Source organism: Schizosaccharomyces pombe, assembly GCF_000002945.2.
Source record: "Schizosaccharomyces pombe strain 972h- genome assembly, chromosome: II".
Classification (NCBI taxonomy): Eukaryota; Fungi; Ascomycota; class Schizosaccharomycetes; order Schizosaccharomycetales; family Schizosaccharomycetaceae; genus Schizosaccharomyces; species Schizosaccharomyces pombe.
The window spans coordinates 1,892,902-1,908,114 of record NC_003423.3 but is presented as its reverse complement, the minus strand read 5'-3'; the positions used below and the strand labels follow the sequence as shown (position 1 = coordinate 1,908,114).

Below are 15,213 nucleotides of genomic sequence, written 5' to 3'. Positions count from 1 at the left end.
ACAAAATGAGGACAAAAAGTTTCGCAGGTCAAAAAGAGTGTCTGAAATATAATGGGAAATAAACCCGAAAAAATAGTCTACCAATCGCTACCAGATAGCTATTTAGATGAGGAATCGAGAGCTGTGTGAGCAATGAAATTTTTTACAAGGAAAGCATATATACTGGTTTAAATCTCTATGACTTTCGGAAATAAACACTCCTGTAACTTCTTTTTCTCCTTCTTATAAATCAAAAATTAACCTGCTGTAGAAGGCAGGTTCTCGTTGAATAATTATATAAAATTGCAATGGAATTTGTGGTGTAGTAAGTAACCACGGCCTTGCCGAAGCCAAGTTGGAGAAGCCGCGGCTACCTTACACTAACAAACGAACAGTTTTCACATCATTCTCTTTCCAAATAAACCGGTAAAACATCCTTCTTTACTGGATTGGATAGTTTAATATGGATGTTGATGATTTAATTTACGCTTGTAGAGCTGCGGATGAGGAGTTACTAGATGAGATTATAGAGAAATGTCCACAAGAATTAAGTCGTCGTGATGAAAATGGTAACTCTGGACTTCATATGGCTAGTGCTAATGGACACATCGCTGTTGTTCAAAAAATAATCCCGTACTTGAATAAAGAAGTAATAAATGCTCAGAATGAGAGTGGAAACACCGCAATGCATTGGGCAGCACTGAATGGACATGCTGAAATTTGCAAATTACTACTGGAAGCGGGAGGTGATCCTCATATTAAGAATATTTATGAGAAGTCACCTATATATGAAGCTGATATTCGAAATCAGCAAAAAGTAATGGACCTTTTTCTGGATTTTGAGATTGCTAAAGGTAGTGAAGAAAACACTGGTGATGAAGAAAAATTGGAAGATGGAATATGATCGTTTTATTTGATAATTTCTGATTTTTATTTTGTAAAAAAATTTACCTCTTTCTTTTGTAGGTTGTGGGAAGCTAATATTTTTATGCACCTGATGCATTTTTTTTTTCTTTTGGAGCATAATTTGGGGTTATTCTTATATTTTGTTAAGTTTTTTACTGTGTAATTTCTAGATGTTTTCTCAATATAATTCGTTTTCAGCGATGTACGTTGCCATGTATCTGTGTAGAAAGTTCAAGTGATGTTTATTAAAAGATGGATTATCTCAATAGACAAAATGTTTATCTTCCATCATTTACAGATAGAAATTGAATTGGAAAAGTGCTTTCATTTTTGTTTAAACCTTGTAATTAAACCTATGTAGCGTTATACGTTGGAATAGAAAGAGAAAAGCCTACCGGTTGCGTTCAAAAATGGAACAAAACTTTATTTCTAGATTTTATCAGGTTCGTTATTCATGGCAATCTAATCAAATATACAATTCATGGTTATAATCCCAAGGTTTTACGAGCCAATCGTCGAACTACACGACAATATTCTTCTCGATCTTCTCTCCACATCTTGCACGCATCGATGTTAGCACCACTTTCATCGTTTGGTTCCGCCAACATCGACATTACCGATAACAGTATTTTTTCAACAGATTGAACAGGAGACCAACGTTCTGAAGACGACTCATACATATTTGGATCGTCACCAGGTGCATGTAGGATGGAAATGCAAACCGTCCCATCTTTGTAAACTGAAATGAAGGTTAGTCTCGAAATTTGGATTAATAGTATCTGGCATACCATTTGGATGGAAAAATTCACACTCAAACTTTAAAGTAGGGGGGCCAAGAGGATAATCCTACATAAAAAAGTTAGAATCCAATAAAAATAAAACTAAGCACGTATCAACGTGCGCTTGAACACCCCGGATGTACTGCCATGCGATTCAAAGAAAGAAACCAAACCCCCAAAAAAAAACTTAGATAGATCTTTTAAATAAAATTTCTTCCTACTCATCAATAAATCGAAGGATTCATCAATTACTAATGAATAAAAGCACTTCTCTTAAATGATCATTCTAAACGAATGGATTATTGAGTTACTTTCTTTATTTACGCTGAACAAATGTTAATTTATGAAAAAGAGCGCGTATTTTTTAATAAGTAGTTGATACATAAAACATGCGAAACATCATACTTATCCACAACTTAAATCACATGTTCAGTCTCCATCAGGTTTATAGTAAAGGACTTACGGAAGGAAATTTCAAGGTAGCAGGGTATAACCCACCTTCAAATGGAGTTCCATCAGGGCCTTGAATTAGGCAATCCCAAGTAAAGAAATCATCCTCATTCGATGGACCTGCAGTAATACCATCAGGCCCATTCTCCGTTAACTCCTTATACTCCTTCATTAACCGTCGCAACGCCATAGCTTTACTCATTTTGGAAATCAATTAACTTACTAATCGGTAAGATATATTAAAGATCACTGACTAAAAGGTAGCCTAAAAATGGTAATGAACAGATTAATGAATGAATGGTTTGTTTACGACAAATTATGCAGCTGAGGCTAAACGAACTTTTGTGGTATCACTCGCTATTTTTATCTCGTTCATCATTTTAGCAACTTCTACCGCACAAAATAATAAGGCCGTTAATTAAAATAGCGAAAACATGTAAAATTCATAAAGTGATTTAGAGGAAAGAAATGCAGCTTGCTCTATCCCACAACATTCCAATAGTAATTGTTAAATACTTAGGAAAACGTATCCGAGTGCAATTGGAATTTAAAAAAGAGCTTGCGCAGAGATCCAAGCATCTGATGGATGTATCACAATGCGAACATTGGCATAATCGGCTTTGTGATGTTGGATTAGACTCGAAGCAAAAGGCAAACACAGCAATTGAAATTCGAGATGCACTGGATGATGTGTTGGTAACTGAAAAGACGAATTTTGAAACTTTCATTCCTCTTTTGGAGGACACGTTGTCTTTGCTTGAAAAGGAACGTCCTGTATTTTCATCGTTAGCAGCTACACATCGTTTACGCATTGCATTGCTTGAATTGCTCAAGAAATCTGGATCCTATAAAGGTTTTGAAGCATTCGTTAATCGGACTTTTGCCGTGCTTCTTCGTATAGTCGTTAATGATAATGAAGAGATGGCAGTGTTGGCATTGAAGCTTGTTGTCCTTCTTTTTAAGGACCACAGTAGCCTTGCTAAGGGACATGTTCAGGAATTTTTATCCATTGTCGTTGAAAACTACAAATCCATGACCACAGTTGTTTCAGAAGCTTTCCCACCTAGATCAGCTCCGAATACTCCATCCTCTCATCCCATGTCTGCTGCATCTTCTGCATCTCCTGCTGAAATTGGAATGGAACATGCAGGTCCAAAAATGATCCCAAAAGCTTCTTCGAGTTTCAAGGTCACTGCTGAATTTCCCATTATCGTCTTTCTCCTATTTCAAACATACAAAGATCTTATTCCGAAAATGCTTCCTTTACTTGCTCCGCTTGTACTTCAATTTATCTCACTTCGTCCTCCACCTCAAGCCGAAGCTCGTCGACTTGCAGAATCTCAAAAAGAGGTTTTTATTGGTGTAGTCCCTTCTTTGCGTCGAAATCATCTTTACAATGACCTTATTTCTGCGCAAATTAAATCATTCTCTTTTCTCGCCTATTTATTGAGAAGTTTTGGTGCTGCTCTTAAACAGTTTGAAAGCTCGATCCCAATATGTACCTTGCAATTGTTCATGGACTGTCCTTCCGAATTATATCAGACTCGAAGAGAACTTTTGGTAGCTACAAGGCACGTCTTATCGACGGATTATTTGAGAGGGTTTCTACCGTATGTAGATCAACTACTTGATACCAAAATTCTAGTTGGTTCTGGAATCACTTCTCAGCATTCATTACGACCCATGGCTTTTAGCATGCTGGCAGATATGCTTCATTATGTGCGTATGGAATTAAGTCCACAACAAATTTACAAAGTCATACTTCTTTATTTCAGTATTTTGATGGACGACTTTTATACTTCAGCTATTCAGGCAATGGCTACAAAGCTTATTTTAAACTTGGTTGAAAGAATTGTTGCACTAGAAGATTTTTCCACTAGCCGATCACTTCTATTTGCTATACTTTTATGTCTCTTAAGAAAATTGACTTCTCTGAATTTCGAGTTTATGAAGCTGAGAGATTCTTTACAGGAAAATGCTGACTTAAAGCAAATTAAAATAGAAGAAAATAAACATGATCTTCCTATGTTTGAGAACCCTACTGGAGCTGCCCAACCTTCAGGTTTGGATAAGCTAAAAGATTGCATATTTCTTTTTAAAAACACCTTATTAGGTATTAAGCCTGTTTTGTTTGGACTAAAGCAACGAAATATTCCTCTTGCCAACGGTTCCATTTTTACAGCTCAGGAATGGTCTGAAAAGTTACATCTTAGTTCAACTAATGAAGTTTTACTGTTTCGAAGATTACTTGTGGAAAGTTTAAAGGGATTCAGTTATTACCAGACAGATGAAAAAACCGGTGTATTCAAGTCCTCGAAAAATCTTGCATACTCTCAACTTGATTCTTCGTTGACCACAAACCCTTCTAAACTCTTAGAAGAGAAGGAGCTCTTAGAAATGTTAGCAACTTTATTTTTACACTTGGACCCATCTGTTTTCGTCGAAATTTTGGAATCCGAGTTTCCGAATATATTTGAGTGTCTAGTAGATAATCTTGCTTTATTGCATATTTTCCAATTTTGGATGTCTAATGAAGTTACTTCTGTCAACTGCACGGGCATCGTGCTGTCTTTTTGCTGTGACAATCTAGCTAAAATAGGGTCTGGCCAATCCACTCGGGTTTCTGTTTTATTGCGATTATTCAAGTTGGCCTTTATGACTGTGAATGTTTTTCCCGAAAAAAATGCAGAAGTCCTGCGTCCCCATATATCCTATATCATTTCAACTAGCCTCGAATTGACTACTGATGCTGTTGAACCTTTAAATTACGTTTATTTAATGAAAGCTTTGTTTAGAAATATCAGTGGAGGAAAATTTGATTCTCTTTACAAGGAAATACTACCACTTCTCCAAGTAATGCTAGAATGTTTCAACAGATTGATTTTTACTGTTACGTCTACATCCCAAAAAGAGCTGTATGCGGAACTTTGTTTGACTTTACCCATTAGACTCAGTGTGTTGTTGCCTCATATGAATTTTTTAATGAAGCCATTGATTGTTGCATTAAAAGGCCCCCCTGAAATAGCTAGTCAAGGGCTTCGAATATTTGAACTTTGCTTGGATAATCTTACTCAAGAATTTTTGGATCCTTTATTGGACTCAATTATGCCGGATTTGCTGATATGCCTGTGGAATCATTCACGCCTTAATCAATCCAATAATCAATTGCATCAAAGTGCTGTGAGAATATTAGGAAAAATGGGTGGTCGAAATAGACAAATATATCTTGGTACCTTTGGCTTTGATTTTTTGCAAGATGAAAATATTTTTCCTTCAATCCAGTTTTCTTTCCAAGGCTCCTCTCAGAATTTTAGCTTAGAGCACTCCAAATTTTTAATGTCTTCATGTGCTGTTTTAAACAATCAAAATTCCGATTTAGAAGAAAAGAAGCAAGCATTTCAAATGGTCAAGAATTCGTATTTATTACTCTTTGCGTCTGCGAAGCCCGATGAAGACTTTTGGGAATCTATTGATACAATGTGCCGAGCAGTTGTAGATCGCATGGATAAAAACTTACAGCAAGTCTCTAATGGTAGGTTGTGCCCTGACAAAGATGAATCTTATTATCTGCAAAGATCTATTGTCTCAAACATTTTTAAATCTTTAGTCGGCTCAATGTCTTGTGTGGAATTTGTAGCTGAAGCTCGAGAAACCATCAATCGTTCTTTGGAATGGCTCATTGTTCTTGATTTGGTTAATTACGCTGACTCTCTGCAAATAAAAGATCAAAATATTTTTGATAATTTGCAAAGCATTAAAATGCTTGATCTTACTACGTGCATCAACGGAATTTTCGAATCTTTATGTTCTGAAAATGAAAATACCAGGTCTAATGCTTTATCGTGTATCGATCATTATTTGAACGCCCATAAGATGCTTCTCAACACAACATTGGATATATCAAAGTTGCCTAGTTTTCAAAATCTTGTAACAGTGTTTTGCCAAAGTTGCCATAAGGAACTGTGGTACCAAAAGAATGCTGGATTTCTCGGCTTAAAAGCAATACTTTCGTATGATTCACATCATAAGCTTTGGATCCAAGATAGATTACACGACATATTGAAGGCTTTGTTCTTTATTCTCAAGGATACTCCAACCGATTATGGGGTTTTAAAATTAACCGAAGTTCGTTCTTTCATCGTTGATATTACAACTCAATTCTGTATACTTCAGGATGTGCTTGCACCGAAAGAGCGTGCTAATAATATAATTAATGCATTTTCTCCCTTTTTTTTAGAACTCCTACATCCCAACGATCATGTTAGGAATACTGTGCAACAAGCTATTGAGAACATTTCCAACAATTCTAAACTTAGTGTGGTTGATCTTCTTCTTCCTATAAAGGACAGGCTTTTAAGCCCTATTTTTGGAAAACCCTTAAGAGCGTTACCTTTTACAATCCAAATAGGGCATATAGATGCAATCACTTACTGCTTGCACCGCTCTCCCTCTTTTTTGGATTTGACTGATGAATTGTACAGATTATTTCGTGAAACAATAGCATTAGCTGATGCTGAAGATGAAGCATTAGTCACCATGCTTAAAACTTCTCAAAGCAAAGATAGCTCTTCTTTACGAAAATTAAGGGCTACTTGCTTGCATTTACTATTTGCTTCTTTGGTGGCTCATAAGTTTGATCAACCTCAACATGCTCAAACTCGTACTAAAATCATAGCGATATTTTTCAAAGATCTATACTCACCTCACAAAGAAATTTATTCAGTTGCAATAGATGCGTTAAGGCACGTGCTCTCGCAAAACCAAAAGCTTCCTAAAGAACTTCTTCAAAGCGGCTTGAGACCAATTTTAATGAATTTATCGGACCACAATAAGCTGTCAGTTAACGGTCTTGAGGGTTTATCCAGACTTTTAAGATTACTAACTAATTACTTTAAAGTGGAAATAGGTCGGAAGCTTCTTCAACACCTTAATGTTCTATCTGATTCTAAAGTCCTAGAGACTGCCTCACTTTCGTTATTGAAAACCAACCCAAGGATCGAGATTATTGTGTCTTTGGTTAACGTATTCAGAGATCTTCCTCCGTTGTCAGCGCAGTTTCTAGGTGACTTGTTGTCGTCGGTCGTAAACATAGAGGCAGTTCTCAGAAAATATTCTAACAGCCCATTAAGAAAACCGTTGTATTCTTTTATGGATTTGCATGCAAATGATACCTGGATGTATATTTTGAATAATGCACGTAATGGCGATTTAATAACTCGATTCGTTGGTGCTTTGAATGACCCGATGTCTGAAAAACTTCGCGAAACCGCCGGTAATTACTGGGGAAAGCTTTTGGAGCTAATTTCGCAACCGGTGTCTGTTGAAAATTTGGCTCCAATGTATGCTGTTGATATTATTGCAACCGTGTTTCCTTACATTTCTGCCAATGTAGATGCAGGAGTTATATCGGCTAAATTTATTGTTTTATCAAAGTCCTTGTATGGAATGCTTAGTTCATACAACGAATATCTATTTCTTCCTATTCGCAGGTGTATATCGTCCATTACAAAAATGCTTTTATCTAGTTTAAAGAAAATAGAGAAGAAGCTCGAGTTTTCATTAGAAGTTTTTAGATTTAAAGCTGACGATGATAACGATTTCCTTCCAGAATACATAGATTCGTTATGTGGTTGTCTTATAACCTCAACAAGTGCAGCTGAAAAGAAAAGTATATTTTTAGTTTGCTGCAGTATAGTTGGTGACAAGTCAGTTCGACCTTTTTTTAAAGCATTTCTCTTGGATAAAGTAATCAATCCGCTTGTATTTAAGTCATGCGGAGAAAATAACTTTATTGATAAGGATGTTGTTCATTCTGTTTACACTCATGTTTGGCGTGTTTCAATTCGAGATTTTGCTGAAGTATCGGGAGCCACAGATTCCTTTTACATGGGAATTATGTGCTTGACAACGGCGCTTTGTAAGTACCATTCAGCACTTCTTAATGATTATCGCAAGAGCGTTATAATGTCAGCTTGGAACTACATTAAACTCGAAGATCCTATGGTAAAACAAGCCGCTTACGCTACGATTGCATGTTTTATAAGTGCGTATGATACACCTGCTAAGATTGTGACACCTGTTTATGTTTCTATACTAAAAACATATCAACCAGAAGTGAGAGCTTTTATTGAATTCTCTCTTGCTTCTTTGCTGTCTGTATTAACCGCTAGGCTATCGAGTCCTTCCGATTCAACTTTCCCCCTTTGGGCGAAACTTCCTAGATTAGTTATCTCCGAAGATGTTCAGGGTATATCACAGCCTTTGACAGTTTACCAATTCATATGTAAAGCACCTGACCTTTTCTTCTCTTGTTGCTCTCATTTTATTGTACCCATGGTTAATGCGCTTCCAAAGCTTGTGTCGTTTTCTAGTGCTAGTACAGAACCACGAAAGTTAGCTTTGGATATTGTTCAAACCTTTATAAATTGGCAGAGGAAACAGAATGAATCAGAAAATTCCGAGACCACGCTTTTTAGCAATTCCCATATTGAAGCTATTCTTACCTTCCTTATAAAATTCCTTTCGCTTTTTCCCGAACCAGTTGAAGAAAATCCACTTTCAAAGAAGGGGTTATCATTATTTAATGATCTGTTTAGTTTTCCTCGATGGAAAGACTGTCAGCTGAACTCTAACTTCTTTGAAAAAATCCTTGTTGATATGGACTTCAACGATAATAACTATCGTACGGTAGCTAACACATTGTTTGTGTTTGGAGTTATTTTAAAGAACAGAGGTATGGAGTATATTCAACGTGAATATAGTCATATAATCGCTCTGATCGACAAAAGTTTGCGTTGTGGTAAATTGCCTGTTACTCATTCATTGGAGCAGATTATTTTATTACTGTTACAAAGCCATCCAACTCAAGCAGAAGAAGAAGAAGACACGAATGAGGCTGATGATTTTAAACAACTACTACTTTCAGTTATTCATGATAATCTCGCCGCTGCCACTAACATTGAGTCTGCTATTTGCTATTTGCAAATTGTTAAATCCTCTAATCCGGAAGCGCTTGATGGTCTTCTTCTTCCCTTAAATAAATGCTTTCAAAAGGTAGCACGAGACCATATTGTCGCTTGCATGCAATCTGCTATACAAGCATCTGGAAAAGTTACACTTCCTTCTGCATCTGATACTGTCTCAAAGCTTTTGATTAGTTTCATTGAAATTATTAGAGTACGCATGGCAAGCTTAGGAGATCAACGTAGATGGTTTTTAAGTGTTGTGGTGCAATTGCTCGAAAAGAGTTCAAGTTTTGAGCTTTGTGAACATATTCTTAATGTTACAAAGGAATGGGTGATTGTGAAAAGAGATTCGTTTTTGACAGTCAAAGAAAAAACTGCACTTTTATTGAAGATGAGAACTTTTGAGGGAAGATTTGACAACAAACTATACATCGAAGCATGTGATTTGCTATCCACGATATACAGGGATCCCATTTTTGCGCATACAGAATTAACTGCCCGATTGAAGCAAGCCTTCCTTCTTGCTACGGCATCTAAAGATACCAAAATACGAATGGATTTTATGGATATTTTTGATTCCAGCATGTCTCGTAATGTTTATTCTAGATTGACTTTCATACTGGATGCAACTAGCTGGGATACAATTCCTAGCATTTACTGGATCAAACAAGCGAATTATATTCTTCTTGGGGCTATAAATGCGAAACAGCCTGTCCGGCTTACCGACAATAGTCTTCGATTTGCTCCAGTGCCAATGACAAAACCCATATTAAGCTCACTTCCTGAAGTTTTTTCAAAACACAACGGTTCAGCTATTCCTCTTGGCAGATTTACCTTTTTCAAACAACTGGATTTGTTCCTAAAAAGAAATAAGGAATTAACTGTGCAAAAAATTATTTTTCCGTTGGCACACATTCAAATGCTCAGCGATGCAGATGCTAATAAGCTTTGGCAATATATTTTTCCTCTTGCATGGAAAATACTAAGTTCGGATAACCGTTCTGACCTTTCAAAGTCTTTAATCTATTTACTCACTCGTGATTATCACATCAAACAGGTAAACAATCGACCGAATGTGATCTCTACTTTGGTTTCATCTTTCGTTAAGTGTGCTGCAAAATTAGAGCTTCCACCTCATTTGGTAAAATATCTTGGAAAATTGTACGGTGTATATCATGAATCCGTTTCACTTCTCGAAATTCAGCTGAGTGATAAATATGACATGTATCAGAATGCAAAAGTTCAAGAAAGCCGTGCGGATGCAGTCGCAGAGTTATATGCATCTTTAAATGAAGATGATATGTTTTATGGCCATTGGCGACGAAACTGTAAGTACTTGCAAACTCAAGTTGCTCTCTCGTATGAGCAACTTGGAATGTGGGGAAGGGCTCAACAACTTTATGAACAGGCACAGACCAAGGCTCGCAGTGAAGCCATTCCCTTCTCAGAATCAGAATACAACTTGTGGGAGGATCAGTGGGTAATGTGCGCTCAAAAATTACAACAATGGGACGTCTTGACAGAGTTGGCGAAGCACGAGGGATCTTCTGAACTATTGCTCGAGTGTGCTTGGAGAATTAGCGATTGGTCTAATAATCGTGAATCCTTAGAGGTTGCCATTAAGAGCCTTTCTGATGTTCCTACTCCACGGAAACTTACCTTTCAATGCTTTATGACACTTCAAAAGTCAGTATCTCAACCTCTTGCCATTAAAGAGTTCCAACAAGTATTGTCTGAAGCCATTCAACTTGCGTTAATTAAGTGGCATCAACTTCCAGAAAAAGTTAATCAATCTCATTATTCACTTTTGCATCTGTTTCAGCAATTTGTTGAACTACAAGAAGCTGCTACAATTTATTCACATCTGAATGCTATCAATTTTCAGAATTTGCCTACTAATGTTCAGTTGATTAAAAGTGCTCTTCAAGTTTGGCAAGAGCGGTTACCTAATGTCTGGGACGATATTAATCTTTGGCGTGATCTCATTTCTTGGAGACAAATAGTATTCTCTATGATAAATCGTGTTTATCTCCCCTTGGTCCCTACGATACAGGCTAATAGTAGTGCTGATTCGTCTAATCCTCCGAATACCTCTTTCTTATTTAGAGGATATCATGAAACCGCTTGGCTAATTAACCGATTCGCTCATGTTGCCAGAAAACATAAACTACCTTCCGTATGTCTGAACCAATTAACGAAGATATATACTCTTCCAAATATTGAAATTCAAGAAGCTTTTTATAAGCTTCGAGAGCAAGTTTTATGTTATCTACAAAACCCAAGAGATCTGAAAACAGGTTTGGAGGTTGTTACAAATACCAATCTGATGTACTTCAATTCTAGACAAAAGTCAGAATTCGTGACATTAAAAGGAAAATTTTTAGAAAAACTAAATCGAGGTGAGGAGGCTAACCAAATGTATGCTGCAGCAGTACAAATTGATTTAGGGTTGCCAAAGGCATGGGCAGAATGGGGTCGTTACAACGATTTGCTTTTCAATAAGTCACCAGATAATTTGAGTGCAGCATGCAATGCCATTAGTTGCTATCTTCAAGCTGCTGGTACTTACCAAAGTTCTAAAGCTCGTAAGATGCTGGCAAGGGTATTGTGGTTATTAAGTTTGAATGACAGCGCCGGTACTATAGTTAAAGCTTTTGAATCATACAAAGGTGATATACCAGTTTGGCATTGGCTTACCTTTATTCCCCAGCTTTTAAATTCACTTTCTAAAGGGGATACTAAATGCGCACCTGTTGTTCTTAAAAAAATTGCTAAATCCTATCCACAGGCACTATTTTTCACTTTAAGAACTGCTCGTGAAGATATTGCACAGGTAAAACGCACTGAGATGGCAGCATGGAAATCAAATACGACTGATGAAAATAAAAGAAATGAGGATATTTTAAGCATACAATCTAACTTTCTTTCTACCAATCAAAGCACGAATGCTCCAGCAACAAATAAAGAAGATGGACTTTCTAAAAAAGTTTGGGAATATATTGATGAAATTATGTCAATTTTAAAAACTGCTTATCCTCTATTGGCTTTGACTATGGAAACTTTAGTTGATCAAATTCAAGCGAAGTTTAAATGTAAGAATGATGGAGATGCTTTCAGGCTAGTGGTAGCCTTGCTTAATGATGCTGTACAGCATAGCATTCGTTTGGGGATCGTAACGGATGAAATGAAACTTCCTTCTTCAACCGAATCGAACTTAAGTTTGTTTGCTGATAATATTCTCCCTGACTATTGTAAACAACTATTTAAGGAAGATTTCATTGTCAATTCAAACGGTTTGAAATCATATATTTTCAAACTAAGGAAATGGAGATCATATTTTGAGCGGTTATTATCTAAGGTTCCTAAAAAACAATATTTGGAACAATACAGCTCATTCTTGTGTGAATTTCATCATCAAAAATTTGATGAAATAGAAGTTCCTGGACAATATCTTTTGCACAAGGATAACAACAATAGTTTTTCTTGCATAGAAAGGTTTCTTCCTGAAGTGGAATTGATAGTAGGACATGGCGTTTGCTATAGAAGGTTATCCATTCGAAGCAATGGCGGAACTATACACCCATTTGTCATTCAGTATCCTTCAGCACGAAACAGCCGTAGGGAAGAGCGTTTTATGCAGCTGACCAGATACTTAAATGATGCACTTGCTTTAAATTGTGAGACTCGAAGACGTTGTTTGAAATTTTACATTCCTGCAGTGATTCCGTTGTCATCGCACATCCGGCTGTTAGAAGACCAACCGTCTTCTATTACTCTCCAAAAAATATACGAAATTTATTCAGAAAGAAATAACTTCTCCAGAGATGATCCGAAAGAGTTGTTTACAAACGAGTTATCAAAACATATGATGGAATTAAACTCCCAAATTAGTCAGGAATCTACTGATGCTGAAAAATTAGCTAATCGTAAACAATTGTTTAGTAGGAGAATCGGAATGTTTGAAAATATTCAAAAGCTTTATTCTCCGTCAACGATTTTAAAAGATTATTTCTCAAGTATCTTTACTAATTATTCCGATCTGTGGTTGTTCAGAAAAAATTTTTCATACCAATATGCTTGTTTTTCATTTATTACATACATACTAAGTATAAATAATAGGATACCTGCTAAGCTTGTTTTTTCTAGAGACTCTGGCGGTGTTTGGACAACAGAAGCGCTGCCATCTATGGTTTCTTCTACTCCAGTTTACCATAATGGAGAAATTGTTCCTTTTCGCTTTACCCCCAACATTAAAGAATTTATTGGAAAAACTTGTACTGAAGGTTTACTGGGCCCTTCAATAATGGCTATAGCTCGCGCGCTCTCCAAACCGGATTTCGATTTGGATATGTACTTGGGTATCTTTATTAGAGATGATCTTTTTTGGTGGCTTGCACAGCAAACTAAAGGCGTGCCGGCAGATTTCAGTATGCTCAACAAAGTCAATAGCAATACTGATCTTATAATGCGAAGGGTTGCATCATTAAGTCAGGTTGCTTATGGTAACTTACCAGTCAATCAAACAGCTATTGATTATTTGGCGCAAGCCTCTAGTTCCAAAGTTTTGGCACAGATGGACGTCTTATGGGCTCCTTGGCTGTGAGAGAAATGAAAATGTTTTTAATTTTACAAATAGACATTAAAAATAATTAATGAGACACACTTGATAGTGAATTTTACTGGGAATTTTTTATAAACGTAAACTATTTTGTCGTAAAAAAAATTGACGAATAATGACTATTGAAGTAAATTTAGCACTTTTCAAAGAAAGAATCATTCAAACGGATTTTTATCCAACACATTACTGCTGGTTGAGAACTTTTTAGCCCATTTGTTGTTATTAGTTGATTCTTCTTCCGCTTTTCGTTTAAGGTACAAAGCACTAGACTTGTTTCGCAGAGGATTCATGCAGAAATATAGCTTTCTGCCGTAATCTTGTGCCTTTTTTTTCTCAATCTTAAATTTTTTTGTAGCTTTCAAATTGGCAGAAATCGAAATTATCAAAGGTTGCAGTTCTGGAATTTTTTTTGCTTCTATATATTGTAAACAAATAGTTGGATTCGTATGATAAATAGCACCCAAAGCAATTATGCTGGGTGAATGTAAGAAATAGATGTCAGAATGCAATGTCTCAATTAGGAATTTTTTGGAAAGGTCATGACATTCGTAAAACTTTTCGACAGCAACTTTCGGAAGCACTGTTTGACAATCTAAAAGGAAGCCTTGTAAAGGACGAAATGGAAGCCAGACGTAAAGGTCCCATTTTAATGATTGACAAACGTTAAATTCGTATTCAAGAACTTCTTCGGGAGTCGTCTTGGGCATGTTTTTACAGAATTGTTCAATAGAGATATAATGATCGTTGCACTTGGTAGCTAAAAATAAAGAAGTAAACCTAATGTAAGAAAAACAATGTTAGCTTAATGGACTCGGCGACTTAAACATACGAAATAATTTTTGGACTATACTCCATGACAGAGTTAATTAGATAAAAGCGTTTAAAAAAAAGAATGGCCGTGGACTAAAATTTTGTGAGTAAAGTCGGAATGTTTATATTGAGTACAGTTTCCAAGTAATTGAAGGAAATCCGACCATGTCTAAACATACGCGAATATGAGTTGGTAAGGAAAGAGCGGAAGAAAGTGCGTTCAACTGGAAACTATAATAATTTACAAGTTCAAGTTCTTCTTCAACGGTAAGAGTTGGAGGCAAAACTTCTAAGGATGCTTCCTTGTTTTGTAAAGACAACTCTTCCAGCATTCGCTCACGTACAATATTCGTAAATTTTTCATTTACTTTAGCACGTGTTTTTGAAAGGTCTTCTTCCGTAAAAATCCAATCTCTGTAATGCGTGGAATCACGAAATTTATCGGCAGACATGTGAATAATGTAAGTAGAATTTACAGCACTCTATCAATTGAGGGTTATGCAAAAATTTAAATACTTCTCTATAAAGCCAGTAAAATAATAATATTTTTGAAATTTGGATACTTCTCTGCTATGAAAAACCCAAATCGCTCGTTCGCTGAGACTTTGTCGAGGACATCAGATACCCTGGATGTGGAGAAGAGAGTTTTTGCAATTAATGTGCGATGTGCAAAAAGAAAGCAGCACTATAAAGTTATATTAATTTA

The 15,213-nt window shown here is 36.3% G+C and overlaps 4 protein-coding genes and 8 long non-coding RNA genes across 12 annotated transcripts; 5 read left to right on the top strand and 7 right to left on the bottom strand.

Annotated features, from left to right (window-relative positions):
- The first annotated feature begins 4 nt into the window (after positions 1–4).
- SPOM_SPNCRNA.5399 lies at positions 5–284 on the top strand. Its single transcript, NR_194754.1, has one exon. It is a non-coding gene; the product is annotated as a non-coding RNA (long non-coding RNA).
- A 77-nt stretch (positions 285–361) lies between these two features.
- yar1 (ribosome biogenesis protein Yar1) lies at positions 362–1,090 on the top strand. The gene has a single exon (NM_001021679.3). It carries the CDS (start codon positions 443–445, stop codon positions 881–883), a length of 441 nt encoding a protein of 146 aa, NP_595779.1. The 5' UTR covers positions 362–442; the 3' UTR covers positions 884–1,090.
- Positions 1,090–2,427, bottom strand: ubc7 (ubiquitin-conjugating enzyme Ubc7). Its single transcript, NM_001021678.3, has 3 exons — positions 2,128–2,427; positions 1,674–1,731; positions 1,090–1,624 (listed from the first exon to the last, which is right to left on the bottom strand). The coding sequence occupies exons 1-3, from the start codon at positions 2,314–2,316 to the stop codon at positions 1,371–1,373; spliced, it is 501 nt and encodes a 166-aa protein (NP_595778.1). The 5' UTR covers positions 2,317–2,427; the 3' UTR covers positions 1,090–1,370.
- SPOM_SPNCRNA.5398 lies at positions 1,407–1,844 on the top strand. The gene has a single exon (NR_194753.1). It is a non-coding gene; the product is annotated as a non-coding RNA (long non-coding RNA).
- On the bottom strand, positions 2,337–3,692 carry SPOM_SPNCRNA.1475. The gene has a single exon (NR_150361.1). It is a non-coding gene; the product is annotated as a non-coding RNA, possible alternative UTR (long non-coding RNA).
- On the top strand, positions 2,697–13,765 carry tra1 (SAGA complex, phosphatidylinositol pseudokinase subunit Tra1; the record flags this gene model as incomplete). The annotated part of the gene is made up of 1 exon (NM_001021677.3): positions 2,697–13,765. The coding sequence occupies one exon, from the start codon at positions 2,697–2,699 to the stop codon at positions 13,680–13,682; it is 10,986 nt and encodes a 3,661-aa protein (NP_595777.2). The 3' UTR covers positions 13,683–13,765.
- SPOM_SPNCRNA.5397 lies at positions 6,146–6,458 on the bottom strand. The gene has a single exon (NR_194752.1). It is a non-coding gene; the product is annotated as a non-coding RNA (long non-coding RNA).
- Positions 6,923–7,343, bottom strand: SPOM_SPNCRNA.5396. The gene has a single exon (NR_194751.1). It is a non-coding gene; the product is annotated as a non-coding RNA (long non-coding RNA).
- On the bottom strand, positions 7,515–8,004 carry SPOM_SPNCRNA.5395. Its single transcript, NR_194750.1, has one exon. It is a non-coding gene; the product is annotated as a non-coding RNA (long non-coding RNA).
- On the bottom strand, positions 8,253–8,490 carry SPOM_SPNCRNA.5394. Its single transcript, NR_194749.1, has one exon. It is a non-coding gene; the product is annotated as a non-coding RNA (long non-coding RNA).
- Positions 13,707–15,135, bottom strand: mcs2 (transcription factor TFIIH complex cyclin Mcs2). Its single transcript, NM_001021676.3, has 3 exons — positions 14,687–15,135; positions 14,527–14,600; positions 13,707–14,474 (listed from the first exon to the last, which is right to left on the bottom strand). The coding sequence occupies exons 1-3, from the start codon at positions 14,957–14,959 to the stop codon at positions 13,853–13,855; spliced, it is 969 nt and encodes a 322-aa protein (NP_595776.1). The 5' UTR covers positions 14,960–15,135; the 3' UTR covers positions 13,707–13,852.
- SPOM_SPNCRNA.5393 lies at positions 13,805–15,181 on the top strand. Its single transcript, NR_194748.1, has one exon. It is a non-coding gene; the product is annotated as a non-coding RNA (long non-coding RNA).
- Positions 15,182–15,213: the final 32 nt, after the last annotated feature.

Excerpts from the sequence above, each read along its gene's own strand:
- yar1 (NM_001021679.3), top strand. The coding sequence starts at position 443 with ATGGATGTTGATGATTTAATTTACGCTTGTAGAGCTGCGGATGAGGAG.
- ubc7 (NM_001021678.3), bottom strand. The coding sequence starts at position 2,316 with ATGAGTAAAGCTATGGCGTTGCGACGGTTAATGAAGGAGTATAAGGAG. Across the intron at positions 1,732-2,127 it reads CTACCTTGAAATTTCCTTCC|GATTATCCTCTTGGCCCCCC; the intron begins GTAAGTCCTTTA and ends TTTTTTATGTAG. Across the intron at positions 1,625-1,673 it reads TGAATTTTTCCATCCAAATG|TTTACAAAGATGGGACGGTT; the intron begins GTATGCCAGATA and ends CCTTCATTTCAG.
- mcs2 (NM_001021676.3), bottom strand. The coding sequence starts at position 14,959 with ATGTCTGCCGATAAATTTCGTGATTCCACGCATTACAGAGATTGGATT. Across the intron at positions 14,601-14,686 it reads CCTTACCAACTCATATTCGC|TCCACGGCCATTCTTTTTTT; the intron begins GTATGTTTAGAC and ends ACAAAATTTTAG. Across the intron at positions 14,475-14,526 it reads TATAGTCCAAAAATTATTTC|GTTTACTTCTTTATTTTTAG; the intron begins GTATGTTTAAGT and ends TTCTTACATTAG.